The sequence below is a fragment of the Dipodomys merriami genome, unplaced genomic scaffold (assembly GCF_024711535.1).
Source record: "Dipodomys merriami isolate MVZ:Mamm:240054 unplaced genomic scaffold, mDipMer1.0.p SCAF_4, whole genome shotgun sequence".
Taxonomy (NCBI): domain Eukaryota; kingdom Metazoa; phylum Chordata; class Mammalia; order Rodentia; family Heteromyidae; genus Dipodomys; species Dipodomys merriami.
The window spans coordinates 67335758-67361445 of NW_027205603.1; the positions used below are offsets into that span (position 1 = coordinate 67335758).

Genomic DNA, 25688 nt, shown 5'->3' on the forward strand with positions numbered 1-25688 from the left:
GTTTTCATTTGTCATTCATCATGTGCCATCCATTTCCAATCTTTGTAATGACTACTTTTCCTATTTCTATCCTATGACAGAACTATTATTTGAACCAGTGCATCCTTTTCTAAAGATAATACGTTCCATGTCAGTACAGGTGAAAATGTTAACAGGTTCATTACCATTGCATGTCTAGGGGTATGGATATTCCACTTATCATCATAATAGTATACTTACTTCTAGTTGATTAGCAAGTGAATTCCCCCAGAATTGCCTTTTTAGGATCTGTCCCATTATGTTCCCTGGTATCATCTTAGGACATTTGACATTTATTAGAAACAGAGCCTAAGACAGGGTTTTTTCTTTGTTGTTGTTGTTTTTGTCACATCATTTATTGAAAGATTGATCTCTAGGGAGCTAATAGAAGAAAGAAAGGGAAAAATCTGAGGAAGGATATAGTCTCAAATAAAGTGTAACTTAGTTGAGCCTAGCTATATATGTGCAGAGAGGTTTTATTTGGCAGACTACTTTTTGAATATAAATGACAAGATAGTTTGTTTTCATTTGAGGCAAGTGTTTTAAACTTTACTGTGCTTGTATCAGTAAGTCATTAGCTGAGAGATATATCTGGGGTTGGAAATGGCAGTGCAACTTTTCAGAGAGAGAAATATATTTTTTTGCCTCCTTTAGTTGAGCAGGACAAATGGCTCGACAGGGTAAAGTATTTGCTCTTGCAGAAGCCAGCACTTACATTGTCTACTATAAGAGAAACAAAAATTCTGTGCATATTCTTTTTTTTTTTTTTTTGGGGTCCGGTTGTGGGGCCTGAACTCTGGGCTTGGGTGCTGTCCCTCAGCGCTTCAGCTCAAGGCTAGTACTCTACCACTTGAGCCACAGCACCACTTCCGGCTTTTTTCTTTTTTCTTATGTGGTGCTGAGGAATCGAACCCAGGGCCTCATGCTTGCAAGGCAAGCGCTCTACCACTGAGCCACCTTCCCAGCCCTCTGTGCATATTCTTTGGATAAAGAAATTTAGGAACTAATTACAGATTCTGGTAAGATCTGACTACTAAATCTTGCTACATCATAAGAGAGTGATAAAAAATGTTCTCATAGTTTATGAGGAAAGAATTAAAAAGAAACATTATCTTAATATACATGTTTTGTTAGTTATTTTTCTTATTTCTGCAACAAAATATCTTAAATAAGCAGCTTAAGTTAGATAGATTTTAGTCCATAAACATGGGCTCCATTTATTGTGGTACTGCAGATTAGCATGGCAGCTAATGTGGAGCATGTGGAAGCAGATGGGGCTGTTCACCTTATAGTGTACAGGAACCTGAGAATGAGAGAGGGACTGGGGACTAAGGTATAACCTTCAAAATCATGCCCACAGTGATCTACTTCCTTCAGTCAGGATCCACCTTCTAAAATTCCCAGAATCTCCCAAAGTAGAGCCACTACATGTGGACTAAGTATTCAAGACTTGAGCCTTTGAAGGACAATTTATATTCTAAAGCTTTTAAAACCTTTCATAATGCAAAACCCATTCCCAACATTCCCCCAAATCTTAACAATTCTAAACTTATTCAGAAGTCCAAGTTCAGAACTCTATGAGACTCTTAGAACTGTGCTTCTGTAAAATAAAAAATAAAATTACATATAAGATGCAGTGACACAGAGTAAATATTCCCATTCTAAAATGGAAGGATAGGGAAATAGCAAGAATGAGTTATACACGACAAGCAAGACCAAAACTTTTAGGGCAAACACTAAATCCTATTGGTCTGTATTGAGCAAGCAGGGCATGTTGTATCACAATGTGACCTCCAAGATTTTTGGGTAGCTCTACCCCTACAACATTTGCTGACTGCAGCCCGTCTTCTCTTTTATGCTGGCTGTATTCTTGTGTACAGCTATTCTTGGCAGACATCCAAGTTTCTAGTATTGACAACATTATAGGGTCTTCATTGCAGCTTATACTATACCCTCATAACTTCCAACACATTGCCCTCTGATGTGCTGCCTTCAGGAATCTTCACCCTGCCACACAGTGCATTGTCTCCAGGCATTTCTTGAAATTCTAGATGTAAGCTTCCATGACTAGCTAACTCATTCATTCTGCATGCCTGCAAAGTTGCTATGACATGGATGTCAGGAATACTGTTAGTTAAAAGGTCACTGGACTGGACCTCTTTGGACAGTGGCTGAAGCAGGTTCTGAGTGTCTAGGTAGTTGAACTTGCATGCAGCTTTCTGCATGGAGAGTGTCCTGGAATTCTCTTTTCAAGGTAAAGTCTTCTAATTGAATTAAAGCATGTATATATATATGATCCTGTGATGGGTGGGAGATAGCCAATTCCTGAGTTGCCATCAATGTTCTTTCCTATTATCTTGTTTAAGAATACTTTATTTTTCAACAGTGATAGTATCATTAACAACCAACCTTGTCCTTATCATATCATCGAATATGAATATGCTCTTTTTCTGGATAAATTGCTCCCTCTGGAAAACAACTAAACCTGCCTCATAAGCATAAGATCTCTGAATTCAACCCTAACAAAACACACACACACACACACACACACACACACACACACACACACACACACACACACACACACACACACACACACACACACACACACAAACAGAATCTTTTTACTCTGGTTTTTTTTTTTTAAATTTAAATCTCCCACTGTTCACTGTAAATCTAGGTTAAAATAGATAGCAATAACCATACTACAGCCTGAATTTTTTACTATCTTGAAATTTTCTCTGCCAAATTAATCAGTCAATTACTTTAAATTCAGCCTCAATCAGTCTCTACACATAGATAAAATATAACAGATTTTCCAGAATTTAGAATGAGTGCTCTCTACTCCATCTCCTGATATAATCCTCACTTATACTAGAAACCTTCAGTCAGTATTCTTTCATTGCTATTCATATCCTGGTCTTCTGATCTCTCTCTAGGACCACCCATTAATCTCTGCTTATAGTGTTGTAATCCTTTTCTAGCTCACTTCTACCAACTTCCAAATTCTTTCCATAAACCAATCCCATGGCTTAAGAAGTATACACAGTAGCCACAGCAGTGACCCCACTTTTCTGGTACCACAGCATAGCTGTGCCCAACGCTCTGAGAGAAAAGCTTAAGATGAGTTTCAGAAGGTTCAGTTCAGGGCTACTTAGTCCCATGTATTTGGTCTGAGCATAATGGGAACAGAAGCTTATGGAGAAAAACTGCAGAGCAAGAGGAAGGGTGGAAGGCTAGGATAGGATGCACTTAAGAGACACCCCTAATGACCTACTTCTTCTACATAGTTCTTACCTTCTTAAGTTTCTAGAACTTTCAAGAGCTGGGTGTGTTGAAATATGTTTGTAATTGCAGAACTTGGGATGCAGATGAAGGAAAACTGTGGTTTGAAACCAGCCTGGGCTACATAGCAAGTTCCAGGACATCCTGGATTACATAGTGAGACTTTGGCTAACAAACAAAACAACGAAAACCAAACCACATAAGGCAAACCATACTAAAACAGAAATTCCCAAAATAGTTCTATCAGCTAAGGACAAAGCATTCAACATAGAGGGGGAATTTTATCTGTAAACATTTACATAGAGCTTTAGGAAAAAGACCAAATGTAGAAAAAGGCATTTATGGAATAGATTCTATACAGGAATAATAACAGTTGGAAATTTGCTACTATCTAACAAGTATTAGCATTTGTTCTTTCACTTATTTTTCTTTCATTTCTGAAATTGTTCATTACAGTTGAATGAACAGTTTCACTGTAGTCATTCAAATACATACGAGTACAATGGTACATAAATTGAAAAATTTCCAAGATTTGAATCTGCAACTTCTTTCCTTAGAAAAAATAAAATTCTGTTTCATTTTAAGAAGCTATATTTTATGGAATAGGTATTTAATTTTAAAATGTAATATGTACTTGATATTGATAAATTGTCAAATACAATTCTCACTCTTTTCTCCTTAGAGTTCCTAAGTTATTGACAGCTTAGTAGATTTCCTCTCTTGTGTGTTCTGTTTGGAGTCCTGTTACAGAGACTGATCAGTCCACTATCTTGGAGGAAGGATCATCTTCCAATGTAGCTCCTAGTTGCCTATTTAGTTCTCCAATGAAGGCCAAAGGCCAAATGCTGTTTTTTTTTTTTGTTGTTGTTGTTGTTGTTGATGTTTTATTTTTGTTTTTAGTTGAGGGTAAAAAGACTGGAGACATTCTTGTTCTTATTTCCTTATCTTTTGTGGCTACTTACTGCTTTTATGTGGCAATAGTTTTCTGCTTCAATTTTGCAACAATTACATTTTCACCTAATGGCTCTAGGGAACAGAGCTAAGAAATAGGCTTGGGGTTTAGTAGGTAAGTCATATATTTTTAATGTGAATGATTGAAATGTATTGGATCTGCTCTGTTGCACATGATCTTTTGTATCTGAAGTATAGTTAACATTCTATATTTTTCTTATAAAATATCCACTACTGAACAAGACCATCAATTCTTCTTTATAAGTTGTATTAAATATGTTTTTGTGTGTTAAATCGATACTGCCTTTGACTAAGGAAATCTTTTGGTAACTATAGGTAAATGTTTGTTAGAGTTTTGGAATTTTTTTTTAAAATTTGCATTTTATAGATTTACATTGTTATTTTTGGTCACATGTATAGTTACAAATTGAGGTATAAAGGAAAGATGCTTGCAGAACAACTTTTAGTATTCATTAAATTTTTATTTTTATAAGTAAGGCAAAAGATTAAAAGGAAAATGAAGAGTTTATCAGTTTTGTTTTGGTACTATTAGTGCCAGAAAGGTATATTTTAAAATAGTAATAAATTTTCTGTATGTTTAATACATTGCTAATAATAATTATAGGCTATTAATTTTTGTTTTTCTATTTTGACGATTGTGAAATGTATATTGTTAATATATTTTAAAAATTTGATCATGTAGTAAGGATGGTTCTTTAGAATTAGAAAAGAATGTTACCTAAAGTATAAGTATGTTCTACAGAGTTAGAACAAAGAGCTTTTAATTTATAATTAAGAGAAGAATATATTTTCTTCCTTTCCCTTATGTCCTGAAAATAGTTGATTTAAACATTCCTAGAACCACTAGCTATTGATCAATTGTGTTATATAGGGCTGTTTATGCCCCTGTGTATGTGTGTGTACAAGCAGACATACACAGAAAACTCATAAGATGAGAACTGAATGGATAACATAGTTTTGGATTAACATAGTTTTGAATAAAACCAAAAAGTTCTGTGTAAGATTAAAAAATGAGATTTTACTCATGTTATGATTTTTTTGTATGTATTGTTGATTACTCTACAAGGGTGTATAGGACATGAAAATGTAATTGCAGTCTTAGTATTTAGGGAGAATGATTGATTATTTCAACATTCAGGACTGAGATAAATTAATTAATTAAAAAATAAGGGATAGGGTCTGGGAAGGTGGCTCAGTGGTAGCATGCTACCTTGCATGCTTGAGATCCTGGGTTCGATTCCTCAGTGCCACATAAGCAGAAAAAGCCAGAAGTGGCAGTGTGGCTCAAGTGGTAAAGTTCTAGCTTTGAGCTGAAGAGCTTGGGACAGCCCAGGCCCAGAGAGTTCAGTCCCCATGACTGACCTCCCCCGCAAAAAAACCCAAGAAATCAGAAAGCTATATTGTTGTTCTGTAACACTCTAGAATAGAAGCTGAAAGTGGTATTCACACCCAATGGGTTTTCAAACAAATCTTCTACAATTTCTGTATTCTTTCCCCATATTTCAGTTAGAATAGACAGTGAGGATTTCCCATACGCTCCTCAAACCAACAAAAAACAATGCTTCCCTACCCCAACAAACAAACCCAAAACAGTGTCTTTAGTGAAAAGGCTACTTTAACAGTAGGACTGTGGTGGTAACTTCAAAGAAGACAATTGTGGGTTTTTTTTTTCAGTTTTGCACAATAGCTAGTTTACCCAAGAGGAATTGGCACTAAGAGAATTATAAAATCAGTAGTAACAGAATGCTATATGAATGTAGTAGCAATGGACTCATAGGAAATTGGGAGCTAGTATTAGCAGTTTTATTATCAATGAACTTGATTTTCTTCTTTAATTAAAATTTTCATAGTTTATCTTTTTGAAAACCTTTTACTAGTCTATTAGTTGTACAAAGGGAGTTAAATGGTAATATTGCCATATGTGCATACAAAGCATTTCTATCAAACTCATTATCTCCCTGCTTTAAACTATTTCAACAAATTTTGTTAAACACACACACACACACACACACACACACACACACACACACACACACACACCTTCCACCATATTCACCTCCATTGGCCCTTCTACTCCAACATAGCCTATTTTGCTTTTCTGTCATTCATTTTGTCATCACTTTTAAATGTATATGAATTGTACAAATTACCATGGTAAAACCTTTCCTAGTTACCCCAAATATTGGTATAATAATGGGTCCTACATTTATTTGTCTTTTTTTTTTTTTGAGATAAAGTCTCACTTAATCTCGACTAAAAAAAATAGTCGAGATTGGCCTCAAGTTTAGATACCACACCTCAGCCTTTCAAAACTGGGATTACAAGTGTATGCCTTCCATCTAGCTTCTCACATATCAATTATAATATTTTCTTTGTTTTTGTTGTGTCCTGGCAGTTGCTCCAATCAGTTCTATATCATTTGGTTATCATAGACTTGTTTGGCAAGTACTTTCTTTGTACCTATCACTTTCTCAAAAGGATTTAATTTAGTTATGTTCTTATAAAAGTTAGTGGTTATGTTCTTACAAAATTTAGGGATAGGCTAAAATAGAGTTATTGCTCTATTTTACAGAAATACTTAATGTTCTGTTATCAGAAAATAAATTTTCTTTAATTCCTTACCCTTCCTTATAGTAAGCAGTTCAATTTTCTCTATATATCTTTAAATGTTAACTAAATTCTCCAATCATTCTAACAAAACAACTAAGTAGCACCAGAATAGAAGAGTGAAAAAAATTGCTATTCTTGAGACCTACACATTGAAGTTTACATAAAGCTTTTGCTAGTTCCCTTTGAGCATAGTATTTGATGTGATTTTTTAAAGCTTAGTCTTGAAGGGAAAACACAAATAGGATTTATATTGTTGATAGGCTGTGTAATTAGGGAAAAGTTAGTTTTAGCACATAGTATAGAAATGCCTTGCTTATGTATTGTTATTTACTTACTCAATTAAATATTAAGTATCTTTTGTATGGCAGTCTTTGGGATAGGTGAAATGGGCTTGTAAATTTCATATGAAAAGAGATGATAATTATGATACATTTAAAAATCCTAACTAGAAAGTGATATATAAAATAAAGTAAAACTATTTAAGGGAATTAAGTTGGGAGTGCAGGGAGGGAAAGAGGAGACTGAAATATTAAATAGAATGATCAGGGTAGATCTCTTAAGAAACTGGGAGTTTAAGGGAAGACTTGAAGAAGTCTATGGCACTGGGTATTGTGATGCTTGTCTATAATCTCAGCAACGTGAAGTATGGAGGTATAAGTTGAAGCACTGTAAATTCAAGGCTACCCTGAGCTATTCAGACAGATACTGTCTCAAACAACCACTAAAAAAATGCTAGAAAGGAAGTCAGAGAGGGAGTGAGGGAAAGGGCAGGCACACAGATAGGAATAGATAGGCTGGAAAACTAGCTCCTATCTCTACTATTTGGAGGAACAGCATTCTTGGCTGAGGCTCTAAGGTGGTCCTAAGATGAAAGCACAAGAGTGCAAACAAGATTAAAAGACAGGATACCAGAGAAAAATGCACACAAATCCTATAAAAATTGTAAGGTATTTGATCTCTATTGTAAGCAAAATAGGGAGTTACCCTAAGGTTTCTAGGATAAAAGTGACACAATCTGACATAAATTCTTGCAGTGGAATAGGGTAGAAGCAGGAAAACAATTTAGGAAGTTTTTGTGAAAGTTCACATGAGAAATGCCTGTGACTTTACTCGTTGAGGTGGTGGGAAGTTTTTGGATACTCAGCCAATAGATTCAAGAGGATTACCTCATGAATTATTTGAGCACAAAGGAAAGAATTGCCATGAACCATGATAAAGAATGCTGCTTTTCCTTAAATCACTTATCTGCATTTCCCATTTTATAAATTATATTTTGCTTGCAGTGCAACAGTACTACACTTGAAGACAAGCTACCAAGTAAACTCATGAAGCTGGTAAATGGAAGGAAAAGTAAACAGGAGAAAAATTTCTATCCTGGTATTGACTATAATGTTTCTTAAATTTTCTAGACTTAGTGGCTTAGAAGAATCAAAATTTGCTTTGGGAAAATTATTTTTCAGACATATCAACTGTGAGGTCTAAATGGTTGAATTTCATCACTAATATTTCTATGAAAATGAATGATTTTGAATTTTATTATTTTTCAAATTAAGAATCTACAGGTCTTGTATTAGGAACTGAGAGATTAAATAGTTGCTTTGTTTTTATTTGTGTGTATGTATGTTCTCCAGTCTTCTAAATTGTACACTTAATTCTAGAAGGAAATTATGTAGATAAATACTGAACAAATGATTGAATGGTGTTATAAAATACTCCCAAACCCTCAGTTAAACTTGACATGTGGGAGACTAAAAAAATAGCACAGTACTTTTTGGTCTCTTCTCACACCTCAAGTACTATATTTTTCCAGTTTTACATGAATTCATTTGGAATCATTTAAATATAAGTCTTACAAGTAAAATATTAACATTTATAAAATTGGCTATTGATAGGAAGGAACCTGATATTTTTCTCTTTCTTCTTTAATTTTTTTTATTGTGAAAATACTGTACAGAGGGGTTACAATTACATGGGCAAGATAATGAGTACATTTCTTATCAAGCATTGTAGCCTCCTCCTTTGTTTCCCCTTCTTTAATTTTTTAATGATTGTATGCAGGTGGTAAAATATTGAAGTAACAGATTTAAATGATTGTTAGAGTATCATTTGTCCATAAAGAAGAGTGAGATTATGTTGTTTGCAGGAAATAGATAGAACTGGAGATCATTATCTTAAGTTGAACAAAATTAGTCAGACTATACAAATATCATATGCTCTCTTTCATACATGCATGTAGACCTAAAAAATGATATGAGTGTAAAATAGGGCTCTTTCTTTTGGATGGGAGAGTGAAAGAAGAGGGTGATATCAATAAATATGATATAAAGTACTTTAAGTACTTTATATGCATGTATGAATGGAATAATTAAGCCTGTTAAAATTGATTGAAAAGGGGAAGAAGGAAAATGAGAAAGTATTTGGGGGAATTAATTTGATCAAAGCACATTATATACATATATGGAAATATAACAAAACCTTTGTACAATTAGTGTTCGCTAATTAAAATAAAATAGATTCAGTGTCTAATCAACTTCTTCGTTCATGAAGCATACATTTTCATTCTTTACATGGATGCTTCTACTTTTGGGAATGGAAACATTAACTTTGTAGTATAAATTAGAAAACTTCTTATGAACAATTAAAAAGAAATTACAGACTAGGCCTGTCTTGTGTTATTGTACATTTCATGATAAAAGCCATTTTAAAAAGCTAGAAAACTATGCAGCAGAATGATCAATAACAAACATAATGAATTCTGTAATTTTAGGAATACTATAATTCATATGGGAGAACATGGCTTATAAAGCCATGTTTTTAAAGCTTCTACTTTTAATTATATTGTCCAGAAAGACCTTGGGTCTAGATTGCATTTGGTGTTCAGTATTGCCAGTCACTAATCAGCTAAGTACCATAATCCTTCTTACAGGGTACATTCTTCCTTGACCTGAAACTATATACAGCCACACAGTAACAGCATTAAAGAATAACCTTTCCGTAACAGGCCTGACACTAGAGACTTTTATAACTTCAGCCTTGAATGAGTGTTGCTTTATGTGTAACTTTTTAGTAATTGAGTTTTGAAATCAAATGATTGTAAGCAAGGAGTGACTCAGATCATCTGATTACGGATGGCTGTTATGGTTTTGCTAGGGCTGGAAGGATTACGTGAAAGCACTGCCTGGCACAATGTTGATGTATTTTCGTCAACATGATGCTTCATGCTCGACAGATGTGCATTGGGTGAACAAAAGGTAAAAAATGAAAAACATTGCATATTAATCAAGATATGTAAAATTTATTTTATGTTTTGGTAAATATAATTTGGTTGTTTAAAGCTTTTTGTATTAACAGTAAGGATGGAAGCTATTTATTTCATGTATTTCAGGATCATATATTTCTGTTAAATCCTCAGTTTCACTATATTTGAACAGCTTTAATTTTAGAATTTATTTGCAATATTATGTTTGAGTTCTTATCTATCATTGTGTAATTGTATTATTTTCATTTATTTGGTAATTTATATACTTTAAAAACGTTATGTTTCTGGAATATTGATTTTTTTCAAATATCAGTTATGAGATTTTATTTATAAAATGAAAAAAACTCATGCTAAGAAAGATTATGAATGAGAGACTTTAATATAATTAACATTTAATTGTAAGAGTATAAAATTTCAATTTGCCAAAATTACTAGAATTTAAATCTTTAATTTTACTTTCACTATTATTAACATTCTTAAAATTGAATATATCCTCAATTGCTGATTGAAAATATGTGAATACTAGAACTTATTTAATTTTCATTGTCCCTATAAATGTTTTCAAATGTGTACTTGCTTATATTTTCAGAGTTGATGATTATTTGATGATTATTTTTACCACCAAAAATATGGACAGTAGTATAAGTAGTATAGTTAACACAAAAATAAAATAATAAATTTGATTAATATAAAAATGGAAATATGGTATATTTCTATACAATATGAAAACTTGAGACTCTCTTTGGAAAATTTAAAAAGTGACTTAAATTAGGACATACAAATTTCTTATTTGGTTTTCTTATCAGTCAGTATGAATTTTGAGCCATGAAAATTTTAGAGTAATTGGTAGAATTTCTTACTCCCTTTATTATGAATAGATAGATAATGTGTTATAAACTAGAATATTTTGAAGTAAATTGAATCATTAGTCTCCATGGCAAGTTGTAACCAATGAATAAAAATACTACTCATTAAAGTAGATTTAGGATGTTTACAACGTGATTTTCTATTAACAAGTTTCTGTTAGGGCCACTATTATATGGCAAAACACAAAATAATTATTACAGTCTAGAATAAAGATAAATAGTTAAACTGATAAAATATATACCAGGGAAATATAAAGTAAATATAAATATGTATTGATAAATATATTAGAAAATAGGAGTTAATAGAACCCATGGGGTAAAAAATTAATATACTATGTAGAGTCACAAATACACTTTTTGTTTTAAGACATGCTTTGGGTTCTGTCTCTTAATTTCAGTCTTTGAAGGACTGATTGTCACATTCTAGGTGAATTGTTCTATTACTTAGTCATAGCTTCTGAGTTAAAATACTGTAAAACGCTTTAGTATTCTTTAGAGAAATATACAGATTCTTTTACTATTAAATGTGTTCTACCTGGTAACAATCAGTACTAAGGTTTGTTTATAAAGACTTGTATTAAAGACATAAATTAGGTATCACAGTACTTGAACTCGGATTTCCTTTAGTTCCTGAAAACACAGTAAATAATGTCTAAGAAATGTAGAAGTCTGAAAATTTTGATGGACAATGTTAGTGTAACTGGTAGCAGATTTTTACTGCTTGCCAATGCTACAATGAAATTGAACTTGACTTCTAGCAGTTTTTAATACACCACAACGTACTATAATTTAAAGTCTATTTTTAAGTAATTGTATCTAGTTTAAGTAACAGTGACAGTCATTCCAATGTTTAAACACTGTTCTGTTTTTACTTAAATCTCATGTTTAAACACTGTTCTGTTTTTACTTAAATCTCGGACAAATGAGCATGTGTACTATGATTCACATGCTTCTGGCATATTTCATAATCTCTAGAACAAAGTGATTCCTGCATTTAATATCAAATTTAATTTTCCCCAAATGTGATTTTTAAATAGTTCTTACATGGTTGCCAAATACTAATTAGTAATTCTTTCTTTTGGAACTAAATTCTGTAATAGGAAGAAACTATTCTTATTTTTCTATTTATAATAATCCTCATAAAAGACTCGCTAAATTCACTTTATTCATATTCATTTAAAAATTTGTTATTTCCTCAAAAATATGAGTAGTTTCCTTCAATTTTTAATACTTACATTACACTGACTATAATGTTAAATATGTTGCTGGCAATCCTAATGCTTTACCTTCATTTAGACAAATCAACTCCATTGTTATGGTATTATATTATAAAATCTTAGTCCCTAAAAGTTGGAGGAAGGTTTTAAGATCATTCGGCTTTTTAAGTAAAGAGTATTTTATTTGTTTGTGGGTTCCTAGTCTATATTTAAGCGTTTAGTTTTAATGCAGTGCATATTTGTCTAATTAATGTGTGAATTAAGTTCTACAATATTTTTATTTTAAATCATTTACTCCCCAAAATTAAAAGACTACATAGACTCAATAACTGGCTAATAGCAAAAGTACTTCTAAGAAATGCAGATCCCCTTGCTCTAGTATTCTTTTTATAATATAGTTCTAGCACATAGGAGGTTTTTCCTTAGTTGTATAAGATTCATGACAAGAGGAAAAAGAATTGTATATTACATGTACATGTGTGTATATATAGTTTTATAGGTTAATAATATTGAATTTAATTTAAATGCCCTATCGTCATTATATTTTTAAAGTTTATCTTCTTAAATAATTATACATCTAAGAAACTGGTAATTATTAAGTTTATAGTTTTTTATAACACATAAAGCTAAGAAACGTAATTACATTCTCAGTGTTTTATATGAACGTATAAGTTCATGAAAAAAATCACATCCATTTGCTGAATTATAAAATAATCAAAGGACAGACTAGTTCTTTTATTTAGTGTGTTTTTCCTTTTGTGGTTTCAGGTTAGAATCTACTTTGGTTTGGCTTGGGTGAGATTTGAAAGGATGAATAGATAACATGAGTCATTATTGTCAAGAAATACTTTTTAGCAGTCATATGGGTAGATGTGACTCTTAGGAAGCTCTTATTAATTGGCTACAATTAATTCAATGAGCAGTTGAGATCATTAATGGTAAATTCCAAAGACCCCTGGGCTTCATTGCTGCTATCTAATGTCCATTTTCAGGGCTTTGTATGCTTCCTTGTCACTGAACTCCCTAGCCTTCATTCTTCTAGTTCATTCAGTTGTCCAGCTTCTGATTTCTGTATGAAAACCCTTTCTGATGGAAAAAACTGCTTTTATAGCAAACTCTTATGGATAGTGTTTTGGTGATGGAAAAACCTGTTTTTATAGCAAACTCTTAATGGCTAGTGTTTTGGTAGACTATTTCAACAATGAGGGATTGCTGATTCAGTAGCAACAAGGAGAAGTGAGAGGACAGTAATGATTTTTCGGATTATGTCATTCCACTCTAACCTTTTTTCTACTCTTGCCCTTTTTTCATTCACCTCTCAAAAACAAGGCTAAGAAATTCATAACTAAGCTGTCAAATCTTGGACATTTTTAGCTTCCTACCTTTTTTTAATTTCTTGTTCCCATTCTGACAAAATTCTCATAGCAGTTACTCTAAACCTTTTTTTATCTGCTAGAGTATAATCCTATTGCTTTTTGTGGCTAGTGGTTGACATTATCTGAGTTTATGTTAGAGATGAGGACATTGCTAATGTTTTGTTGATAGATTATTTGTGATTGTAAGATCTGTAATGTTATATCAATATTAGAGATGCATATTGAGAAATTAAGTTATAATTTATTACATTTTAACAACTTAACTTGTAAGTTATAATAATAACATAATAGCATATGACTTATAACTTGATTGTGTAAAGAAGTGGGTCAGGGGGCTGGGAAGGTGGCTCAGTGGTAGAGTGCTTGCCTCGCATACATGAGGCCCTGGGTTCTATTCCTCAGTACCACATAAGCAGAAAAATCTGGAAGTGGCTCTGTGGCTCAAGTGGTAGAGTGGCTAACCTTGAGCTGAAGATCTGAAGGACAGTGCCCAGGTCTAGAGTTCAGGCCCCACAACCAACAGAAAAAAAAAAAAAAAGTGGGTCAGATATAAAAAGCAGTGTCACCAAACCGGCCTTAATTTTAATGAAGATGGGATAAAAATTGCAATATGCTTTTGTAGTAAGTAATTATTGTGGTATTTATTTAAATTTAAATACTGCCAGATCAGTAAAAGGGATTGGAAACAAGATAAAGATTTAGTGAACCAGTATTAGCAGTAATATAGAGAGATGAGGAATGAATGATGAGTCTAGGAAAGTACTCAGTTTTAGAGATAAGTCAATTAGGCGTGACTATGTTATTAGCTAACTTTCATATCATGTTGGAAATAGAAAAAATGGACAGAAATCTTTAAGTTACTAACACTTAGATTGAAGTATAGTAGGCAAAGATATTAGAATAAAAACTTTATAGCAACAGAATATGATATTGGTCATTTAATTTGAAGTTTAAGTATATCTAATGTATTAGTGAAATCTCAGTAATCTTTTAAATTACCATTTGGCTTGAATAAGATCAGTTTTACTAAACTGCTGTTATGGTATATCTTTAAAATTAATAAAAGAGTTTTTCCATTAATCTGGTAGTGAATCATAAAATGAAAAAATTATTTAAATGTTGAACTTCTCATTGTTACTTAGGAAAAGAAGTCCTTCAGTGTCCAGAGATCAGAATAGAAGATACGACCAAAGGGAAGAAAGAGAAGAATATTCACAGTATGTTCCCTCAGACAGCACAATGCCAAGATCTCCATCAGATTATGCTGATAGACGATCTCAACATGAACCTCAGTTTTATGAAGAATCTGATCATTTAAATTATAGAGACTCCAACAGGAGAAGTCATAGGCATTCCAAAGAATACATTATAGATGATGAGGACGTGGAGAGCAGAGATGAATATGAAAGACAAAGGAGAGAGGAGGAGTACCAAGCTCGCTATAGGAGTGATCCAAATTTGGCCCGGTATCCAGTAAAGCCGCAACCCTATGAAGAACAAATGCGGATTCACGCTGAAGTGTCCCGAGCACGGCATGAAAGAAGGCATAGTGATGTTTCTTTGGCAAATGCTGAACTAGAAGATTCCAGGATTTCTCTATTAAGAGTGGACCGAACATCAAGGCAAAGATCTACATCTGAACGTAGAGCTGTGATGGAAAATCAACGATCTTATTCAATGGAAAGAACTCGAGAGACTCAGGGACAAAGTTCTTACCCACAAAGGACCACAAATCATAGTCCCCCTACCCCTCGGAGGAGTCCAATACCCATCGATAGACCAGATATGAGACGAACCGACTCACTAAGGAAGCAACATCACTTAGATCCCAGCTCGGCAGTAAGGAAAACGAAACGTGAAAAAATGGAAACGATGTTAAGGAATGATTCTTTGAGTTCAGACCAGTCAGAATCAGTGAGACCTCCACCACCAAAGCCTCATAAATCAAAGAAAGGGGGTAAAATGCGCCAGGTTTCACTGAGCAGTTCAGAGGAGGAATTGGCTTCCACACCTGAGTATACAAGTTGTGATGATGTTGAGATTGAAAGTGAGAGTGTAAGTGAAAAAGGTAAGCTCTCTGCCTCATATATTTTGTTCTTAAAGCTTTTCTTTTTAAGTTGTCCTTCTGGTAAACCTTCAATAGCTAAATAGTGTATCTCCCTTTAAATTTTTGAATAGTATTGATACAAGGAAAATCTCAGGTGTTGTTCATGTGGAAGAAACTTTACTTAAAAAAAAACCAGCCTTTTTATTTCTGAAAATTTTCTTGTATCATTCAGTGGCATATTAAAACAATGGTTAGTAGGTCTAGTGTTAAATCTAACACTTATTTATATGTCTCCAAATAAAAATAAAAATATGTTCACTATAGAAACATTTCTCAAAGTATAAAGTATGAAAATACATTTATCCATTTTTCTTTTTTTCAGATATAGCCATCATTAAAATTTTATATTCTCATCCTTTTTTCCCGTACAATATAGTTTATATATTTATAAAATTGGATAATTCTGTGTAGAATTTTCTGTCCTAATATTTCCAATTGATATTATACAATAAGTCTTGTTTCAAGCCATTAGGTATTTAGAATTGTGTTTAAATGGCTTCATTAGTGTTCTATCATAAGACGGTACTACATTCTAAATATTTATTTCAGGCATTGTAGTAGTTGCTTCCAATTGCTAATGTAAATAATATAAGTTATTTTTATATATAATTATTGCCTATTTCTCTGAGTCTTTCAGAAATATATATTTTCTCTTTGGATTCTAAAACTTGAGTTCAGTTTTCCAAATTTGGAAATTTGGAATTCAGATTTCCAAGTTGTTTTCCAAAAATATTAACATTCTATTCTATCCTATCAGAAGTGATTAAGCTTTTCATTTCAATACATCAAATTCTTGAAAGTTGAATAGGCTACAAAATATGTCCTCTCATTATCAATTTAAGTTAAATTTGATCTTGAGGTTGAATGTTTTATATGCGTATTGACATATGATGTCTTTATGAATCATTGGTTAAATTATTCTTTCTATTTTTCTTAATAGATTTGCTCTTATTAATTTTTTAGATTTCTCTATATATTAGGATTTTATGACATGTAACTGTTATTTTTCACATTTATTTTCTATTTTCATATTTGATTATTTAGAAATGCAGAATTGAAGACAGCTACATCTTTGCATGTTTGTTGATTTTCCCCATTATTTTTTTTCTTATAAACTCCTCTTTCACCTTCAAATCAATGAATGTTTAGCTATTTTTGTTATTTTTACCACTTTTTGACTATTTAATCTTTATGGAGTCTATTTTGGTTTAAGACAAAATGCACCAGATAGGTGAGTATCTAACCTGAATCCCTTGGCCCAACCTTCCTCTTTCTTTGTTCGCCAATTTTATTATAGTATTTGGTGTTTAGCCCATTTGTTTTTTAAAAAGCACTGAAAGGAATCTAAAAGGAATTCAGGAAGGCATCTAGATATAAAATATTATAGAGTTAACTTTTATACCATATTGAATAGAATCAGTTAAAAAATAGGAATCAGGACACTCCCTATTTTGAATAAAACAAGAAATGTGATTTAAAAAGAAGTATCAAGAGTTTGGCTTGGGGATGTGGCTCAAATGGTAAAGTACTTTCCTGGTAAGCATAATTTCTTAAGTTTAAACCCAATCACTAACAAAAATAAAATAATAGAAGAAAACAAACCAACAATGAAAGTGAAAAGAATAATGGACCTTATAGGAAAACTCATAAACTTTTACTGAGTAATGTAAAAGAAGATGTGATTGGAAGTTCATGTTCCTAATTAGGAAGAATAATTATAAAGATGCATACCACATAATCTCTTCATATTAGCCACAGTCCCATTTCAACATTTAAAATATCTTATTTTCGGGGCTGGGAAGGTGGCTCAGTGGTAGAGCACTTGCCTTGCATGTTCGAGGCCCTGGGTTCGATTCCTCAGCACCACATAAGCAAAAAGAAAAAAGCCGGAAGTGGCGCTGTGGCTCAGGTGGTAGAGTGCTAGCCTTGAGCTGAAGAGCTGAGGGACAGCGCCCAGGCCCAGAGTTCAGGCCCCACGACCAGACCCCCCCCCCCAAAAAAATCTTATTTTCTAAAGTTAATATAGAAGGAAAAAATACTGGTAAGAATAGCTAAGAGTAGAGAGAGAGAATTCATTTGCGCAGGTATTAATAAAATTCTTATTTGCATATTTATTATATGTGGTTTTGACAAAGCACATTCAACAGGAATAAGAAATAAGAGGAAAAGAAATTTGGAAACAACGAATTGATGCTCATAAATGTTTATGTGTGGGAAGGCATGAAACTGTAAAATGAGCTGGAGGAGTAGTTATGGTAGAGGTCTGCCTGTCCAGCACAACGTCCTAATTTTAAACCCTCATATGGCCACAAAACAAAAACAAAATTTAAATTTTCTTGCATTTTATACAGTTCAGTTGATGTGGAGAAGCTCTCAGTCCAGTGTTGTTGTCAGTTGTATTGAAATAATTGTATCATGTACTGAGCATGTATTTAATTTTGTGAAAATACAGTATGTCTTCCAAAAAAGCAAATGATGCCCCAATAGCAAAGAAAAGGTAAGATGCATAGCTTTAGTGACAAAGTTATAATTTTAGCTTTGTTAAAAAGCAGAATGTGGGTTGGGAAGGTGGCTCAGTGGTAGAGTGCTTGCCTTGCATGCATGAGGCCCTGGGTTCAATTCCTTAGTACCACATAAGCAGAAAAAGCCTGAAGTGGTGCTGTGGCTCAAGTGGTAGATCACCAGCCTTGAGCTGAAGAGTTGAAGGACAGTGCCCAGGCCCACAATTCAGGCCCCATGACCAACAACAACAACAACAAAAGCAAGCACAATACATTTAATGAAAGTTGGATAGCTTTTAATGGGGAAAATGAGCCAAGCATCTGCAGTACAGCACTGAACTCTGTATTATGGGTGTCACAGATTTTCCTTAGTGGTGGTCTCTATAGACCCATATACTTGTGATAATACTTAGGTTCTACTGTACTGAAAATATATGATTGAAAAATTGACAGATCAATGGTATTTTAATAATTTATAGTAAAATGAATATGTAAGCTTGGTACCCATGCCTCATGCCTGAGATCCTAGCTACTCAGGAAGATGAGATATGTGGTTTGAAGCCAACCCTGGCAGGAAAGTCCATGAGACTCTTAACTCCAGTTAACTAGCCAAAAGCTGAAAGTGGAGCTGTGGCTAGCTGAGGAATAGCCCTGAGTTCAAGCACAAGGACCAGCAACGAAACAAAACAAAACAGACTCCAAAGAATGTGTTTTACAACTCAAACACCTTCTTCATTGTTTTAGCTTTCTCTTCCATTTCCTTTCTTATGTATAAGCTTTCACAAATGTGTTAGGTAAATTTGGATGAAGTAATGTAATTTAAAACTTTTAGCTAACCCTAACTAGATTTCAGGAGGCAATATTATCATAGCAAAATAATTGTTTTCAACCCCTATTATATCATAGCTTCTACCAGTAAAGGAGACTTTCTTGATCTATTAGCAATAAAATTTTATATTTTGCTCAACTTAGGTTTTTTCTCTGCTGTTTTTTGGTTATTTTGATTTTTCTTATCTTAAGCTGTCTTGGAAAATTGATAACTTTGACTTTTTTATTTACATATCACTTAGGATGGATGTTATTATTTTAAATGTAAAGAATTTCACTCACATTTAAAATCTGTCTTCTCACTCACTACATATCCTGATAAATGATTATGGATTATGTCTATGAATGATTTGGTCATTATTTTTGCAAGAGTGACAGGGAGGTTTAATAGAAAGAATGTATGTTTTGGAGTCTAAGAGATCAAATCTTGGATGTGTTTTTCACTAAGTACATGACTTTGTCTCACATTTTTAACCACTCTAAGTCTGTTTCTAAACCTATGAATCTGTTAATCAGAATAAAAGCATTTAGGGTCAAATGAACTCTTCCTTCCTTCCCTCCCTCCTTCCTTTTTTTCTTCTCTGTCAGATATAAATATGTATGTGTACATATATACACATATATAATTATGATAGCTAATGTGTGCAAAGATGCATATGTAAACATATATGATAATTATCAAAAAGCATAGATTACTTATGTAGTGTTTGTATTTTTATAAACTTTCAGCTATACTCTTGGCTTTATGATCTCATTTATGAATAATCTAGTGCAAGATTTTTAACCTCAGCACTAGATAACTATGTATTTTTTCTTATTTTTAAAATTGTTATTTTAAAGGTGATGTACGGAGGGATTACAGTTACTTAAGTCAGGTAATGAGTACATTTCTTTTTGAACAGTGTCACCTCTTACCTCATTTTCTCCCAGTTTTTTTCCCTTGATAGCTTTGCGTTTTAACTGTCTTGGGCATTTCAAGACGATTGACAGCATTCCTGGCCTCTACCTGCTAGATACAAGTGTTATCCACTTCCAATTATGATATCCAAAAGCAACAATCAGTATTTCCAATTAATGACTTCCTACTCTTCTCATTTTCAAAAAGAAGCATTAGAAGAAAAATCGAGTGGAATAGCTAGAAACTATTACAGAAGTACACAGAGTAGTGATTGTTCTATAAAGGTTTTCTTTCTTTTTTTGTTGTGTGTGTGTGTGTGTGTGTGTGTGTGTGTGTGTGTGTGTGTGTGTGTGTGTGTGTGTGTGTGTGTGTGTGTACTGTAGGTTCTGAAAAGTATAAAATATGCAATTACTCTTCAGTATTCTCAGGGGATTAGTTAGGAGACTCTCATCTGACACCAAATCTGTGAATGCTCAAGTTCTAGGCATAAAATGGAATAGTATTTGCATATAACTTGTACACATCTTCCTCTGATACCTATATCTGATACCTACTACAAGGTCAATGCTGTATATGTAGCTTTTACACTGTTAATAGTTAGTGGATAATGATGGGGAAAATGTCTGTACATGTTCACTGCAGGCTCAATTAAATTTGTTTTTTTCAGTCTACTGTTTTTTGAGTCTGTGGTGAACCTGCGGATATAGAAGACTGTCTTAAGTTTCATACTGTGAATCATAATCAAAGCTGTTCTGAAACTACTACTTTTCAATTTTTTTGAATCACTTGATGCTCATGTTTCCTGCATCCCTCCCTCATCTCCTTTAGATTTAAAGACAGGTTTAGAAAAGATGTTCAATGAATAATTGATGTATTATAGCTGATAGAGTTTTCTTTATTAGATATGTTTTATTTTCAGTTCAACAAATCCATATATAAATCTAATACACCTTGGTCAATATCAATGCTTCCATCATTCCATTAGATACATTTCAATCTTAATATTATACTCACCATTTTAACCTTTCATTATATAGTCTTGTTGTCAATTGTCCAACTTTACAAATGATACCTCTGTTATGAGAGATAGTTCTTTTTAAAGCACTTAGATTCATTAAAGAGAACTTTTTTTTCTTTCTGCTCTAGAGTTTACTCTGATTTTCCCTACATGTTGAAAACTTTTTTGTTTCTCTGTAAACTTTTGAGTAGAGATTGGGATAAAAAATTTTGGAGTATGTGTATATAGCAGTCTCCTAAGCTATACATTATGAAATGCTTTTTTCCCTTGTTAGATTCTAGAAGTAGTACAATACACCTTTACTTATTTTAAGGTGAGTGGGGGCTGAATAAAAATAAGAAGGTAGGACAATTTGGGGAAAAGACTCAGCATAGGAAGAAGGAAAGATAGCCTAAATACCTTCTGTATCAAAGCATGAGTGTTAAGGTACTAGAAATAAATTCTGAAAGGTTAGGATTCGTATTTGCCTGAGTTTAGATATCATTAACAATGAAATTTGTCCCCTTGCTTGATACCAAATTTCTTGTCTTTAAATACTGGATTTACTATATGTATTTGTAAAGAAAGGTATTGAAAAGATAGTATATATTGAAAATCTGAGCAAAGTACTAATTTGTGGAACTTTAGACATTTAGAAAATTCTAAACCAAATAGATTCAATGTGCTTTAAAAATAACTTGGCATATTGAGAATATTTAATTTATTTTAAAATTTGGGCAACTATTTTATTAAGACCTTCACAAGTTGTTTCCCCTCCACCCCCCAACCCCCAGTACTCTGGTTTGAACTCAGGGCCGTGTGCTTACAAGTATTCTATATTATGAGAGCCACGTTGTACCTTGAATCCTGTTTGTTTTGTTTATTTTTAAGGTGGGATCTCAGTTTTTGTGTGTGTGGCTATCCTTGGACAGTAAACCTCTTTATAGCTTTCCCTGTAGCTGGGATGAGAGGTAAATTCATTTTGCCTTGCTGCTTTGTTGAAATGGGTTTTTACTAACTTCTTGTCTGGGCTAGCCTTGGACTATAAGCCACTTGCTGTCTACTTCTTCAGTAGCTGGGGTTATAGGTTTCGTTTCGTTTTGTTTTTAAAGAATGACTATTTCTCTCTTTACATAAATAGAACTTCTCTTATTAATTGGGGATAAAATACTATGTTAGTCATTTGTCCTTGGAAAAAGGACTATTTTATTTTTATTTTATTTTATTTATTTTTTTGGGTCCGGTCGTGGGGCCTGAACTCTGGGCCTGGGCGCTGTCCTTCAGCTCTTCAGCTCAAGGCTAGCACTCTACCACTTGAGCCACAGCGCCACTTCCGGCTTTTTTTTTTCTTATGTGGTGCTGAGGAATCAAACCCAGGGCCTCGAACATGCAAGGCAAGTGCTCTACCACTGAGTCATCTTCCCAGTCCCCGGAAAAAGGGCTATTTTAAATGGAAACTTTAGTACCCAAGTAGGTACTAAAAAATAATCGTACAGATTTTAGTGATTGGCATACGTTGTAGTGTGCTTTGGTAGGTGAATGGATAATTAAAAGAAAAATTAAATTATAAATTAGCTTTTGAAATTGCATTATAGAAACATTAGCTTTTGAGTTAAAATGGGAGTCTGTTAATTTAAATCAAGATTCAGTAGATAAAATCTACATTTTTATGTTTAGTATGGTTATTAGAATTTTAGTGATGAAAAATTTTTAAAGAATAGAAAAACATATTGCTTTGTGAGCCTCTATCTGAAAAATCAAATAAAATGAAAAGGGTATGGCCCCAGTGACTGAGCACTTGCCTAGCATTTGTGTGGCCCTCAATTTAAACCACAATACTTCACCTCAACTTTAAAACAAAAAATTGGTACGAAAATATAATAGTTAGCCTTCTGTAGGATTAAAAAAAATCTGTCATATTCATTCTTACTGTTCATAAAGGAGGCATTTTACTGTGTTATGAAATGATTATTAGCTAAAAATTGAGTTTTCAAAGCAAAAATTTCCATTTTGAAAAGGTATTCTTTAAAACCTATTAAGAGCTTTGATTAAAGTATCAATTTGCAAATATTATATAAAATATTAAGCGATTTGGGGATGCTGAATAAAAATTACCCTTACCTGCTGATTTAATAAGAGCTCTATTAACCAATTAGCATATTGTAATGTATTTGTTAATGGTTACAAAGTGTTCCATCTTAAATTATAACAGGAATGGAAAATTAGAATTAATTAATAATATTTGTATTATTAAATACAATAATAAATAAATAATACAAATAATACAAGTATTCATTAAAAAGAATTAATGTTATTTGAAGATGTGATAAGATTTTGGTAAGAACCTGTTTTAACTCATACACATCCATTAAAATAAATAATAAAACTAAAATAAAGAATAATTTGTAGAACATACTGCTTTAAGTTAAAATAAAACATAAAGTATTTCCTACTGTTTTTAGTTCAGTCTCAGAACATTATTATTATTATAATACCCCTTCTCAATCTTACTTTTAAATTTGGCTTTGTATATTTTAAATTCAGAAAAGCAAAAGCTAATTGCATGACTGTTGTCTGACTGATGCCATGAACAAAACAAAGGTGGAGTGATCATTGCTCAGGAAGTAAGTAGATAAGTAAATAAGAGCAGTATAATTTGACAGACACAAGAATAGTTTAATACATGACATAGATTTGATTCATAGGGAAGAGAGATTTGTAACTTGATTTATGAGAAAGGACCTTACAAATGAGTTAATTGTTCCATTGGTTTGGGATGAGAGTAGATATTCTGTACAATATGATAAAATCAGCATAGAGTACTGAATGTTTGCTAAACACTGCATGACACTGAGAAGGGGTGACATATGCAAAGATGAAAAAGATAAATTTGCTTTGTCTAAGAAATTTACAAGCTACTGAGAAATTGATGAAGCCAATAACTTACTAGTTGTCCTTTTACAAATAGTGTAGTTTATAAGAAATGGAAATAGTAAAGGATTAAAAATACATGTACTAGCTCATATTCTAGTCTAATGTAATGTTAGGAAGTTTATTTAATTTTCTTAAATTTCTAGTTCCTTTTAAATATGAGACAAAAGAATAAGTAAACATTTTAAAAACTATTCTTAATAGAGCATAGATTTATGTGGTAATGTTTCGGGAAGCTCTGAGGCAATTGGAAGGCCATTTCCATATTAATTCACAAGTGGATTTTCAGCTCCATTTTAATGAAACTTCAGCTTGGCCAGTTTTTGTGTTTGTGGTTTCCTTTAAGAAAGAGGTTCCATGCATAAAGAAGTATGGAAATGACTAGACATGATGTCTTACTTCATTAATTTATTCAGAATATTTATATTCTCAGCATTACTCTCTGTGTTAGAGACTACAGCAGTTAGCAAAGCAAAGCAAAACAAAACAAAACAAAGCAAACAGTAGGGTTCCAGATCAAAAAGGACTTTGTAAATCTCTATAAGAAGTTTGAGGAGTACTGTCTCACTCAAGTGAGATAAGATGCCATTAGAAGGTCTTGAGTAATAAATAGTTTGATCCAACTTACTTTTTGAAGATAAATCTGATGCTGTATTGAAAAGACTTCTGAGATGCGAAATACCCATTGCAACAATGAGATAAACAAAATGTTATGTCGAAAAATGAACTTTACAACTTTATCCATCTGGGGTGGGAGGGGGGGGGCGGGGAGAAGGGATGGGAAGGGGAAACAAAGGAGGAGGCAACAATGCTTGATAAGAAATGTACTCATTACCTTGCTCATGTAATTGTAACCCCTCTGTACGGTATTTTCACAATAAAAAAATAAAATTTAAAAAAATTTTAAAAAGATGCATTACATACAATAAATAAATAAATAAATAAAATACAATACCCAAGGATAAATGCTAGTTGTTTATACCAAATTGGTATTAATATTAGTGGAGAGATGATGATAAAGTAAAAAGTATCATATCAGTCAGTAAAGGGTACACTTTATTCAAGAGTATAAATACAAGAACCATGACTATGGAAAAATCACACTAAGGGAGAGTAATTAGGCTCAACTTCAGATTTATTGTGGGTTTTTTATGATCAGGGGTTTGGAGAGCATTCAGTTGGTAACAGATTAGGAGTACAAGGTTACTCAGGAAATATAAGGGATAAAGAAGAATTTTGGTTTAAATTATCTAATGAAATTTTTGCTGAAGATAGTCTAGTATGATCAGACATAACCTGGGGGTGGTGGAAAATGAATATCTGATCTGATATAGAGGCTAATCAAATGTCAAAGAGGGATGCTCTTGCTAATAGCAAAGTTTTTTGCTAAAGATTTTTACAAGGAAGAGTACAGACTCTTTTACAAGGAGAAATTTCAGATGAATGATTAAATTTTGGATAGGCAGAGAATCTTTGTCTAAATTTTGGATATAATTTGGAAGTACAACTAACAGAATTTTCATAGGATTTAGTGACTAAGTGAAAAGTGAAGGATAACTCCAAGAATTTTTGCTGAGCTAAAATCTGAGCAAGTAGAAGGAACTTCCATTATTTGACAAAGAAATTGTGGGAGATTTATATTTATGTATGTGCAGGAACCATTTATTTCTAAATATTCTTGAATTTCCTACTAGATATCTAAAGGGAGATAGTGAGCAAGCCATTAGGTATACCAATCTGGAGGTTACTTGTTTAGGTTAGATAACTAAAATGGAGATTGCCAATGAATGTTTTATATTTAAAGCTACACATGTAGAAGAGAC

The 25688-nt window shown here is 32.8% G+C and overlaps 1 protein-coding gene across 39 annotated transcripts in view; it reads left to right on the forward strand.

Annotated features, from left to right (window-relative positions):
* Rims2 (regulating synaptic membrane exocytosis 2) overlaps positions 1-25688 on the forward strand; it is a 427098-nt gene that overhangs the window by 182611 nt on the left and 218799 nt on the right. For all 39 annotated transcript variants that reach the window (XM_069991192.1, XM_069991193.1, XM_069991195.1 and 36 more), the window contains one exon: positions 14746-15671. In XM_069991192.1, the coding sequence (XP_069847293.1) occupies positions 14746-15671 (926 nt within the window). The remainder of the gene's footprint in view (positions 1-14745; positions 15672-25688) is intronic.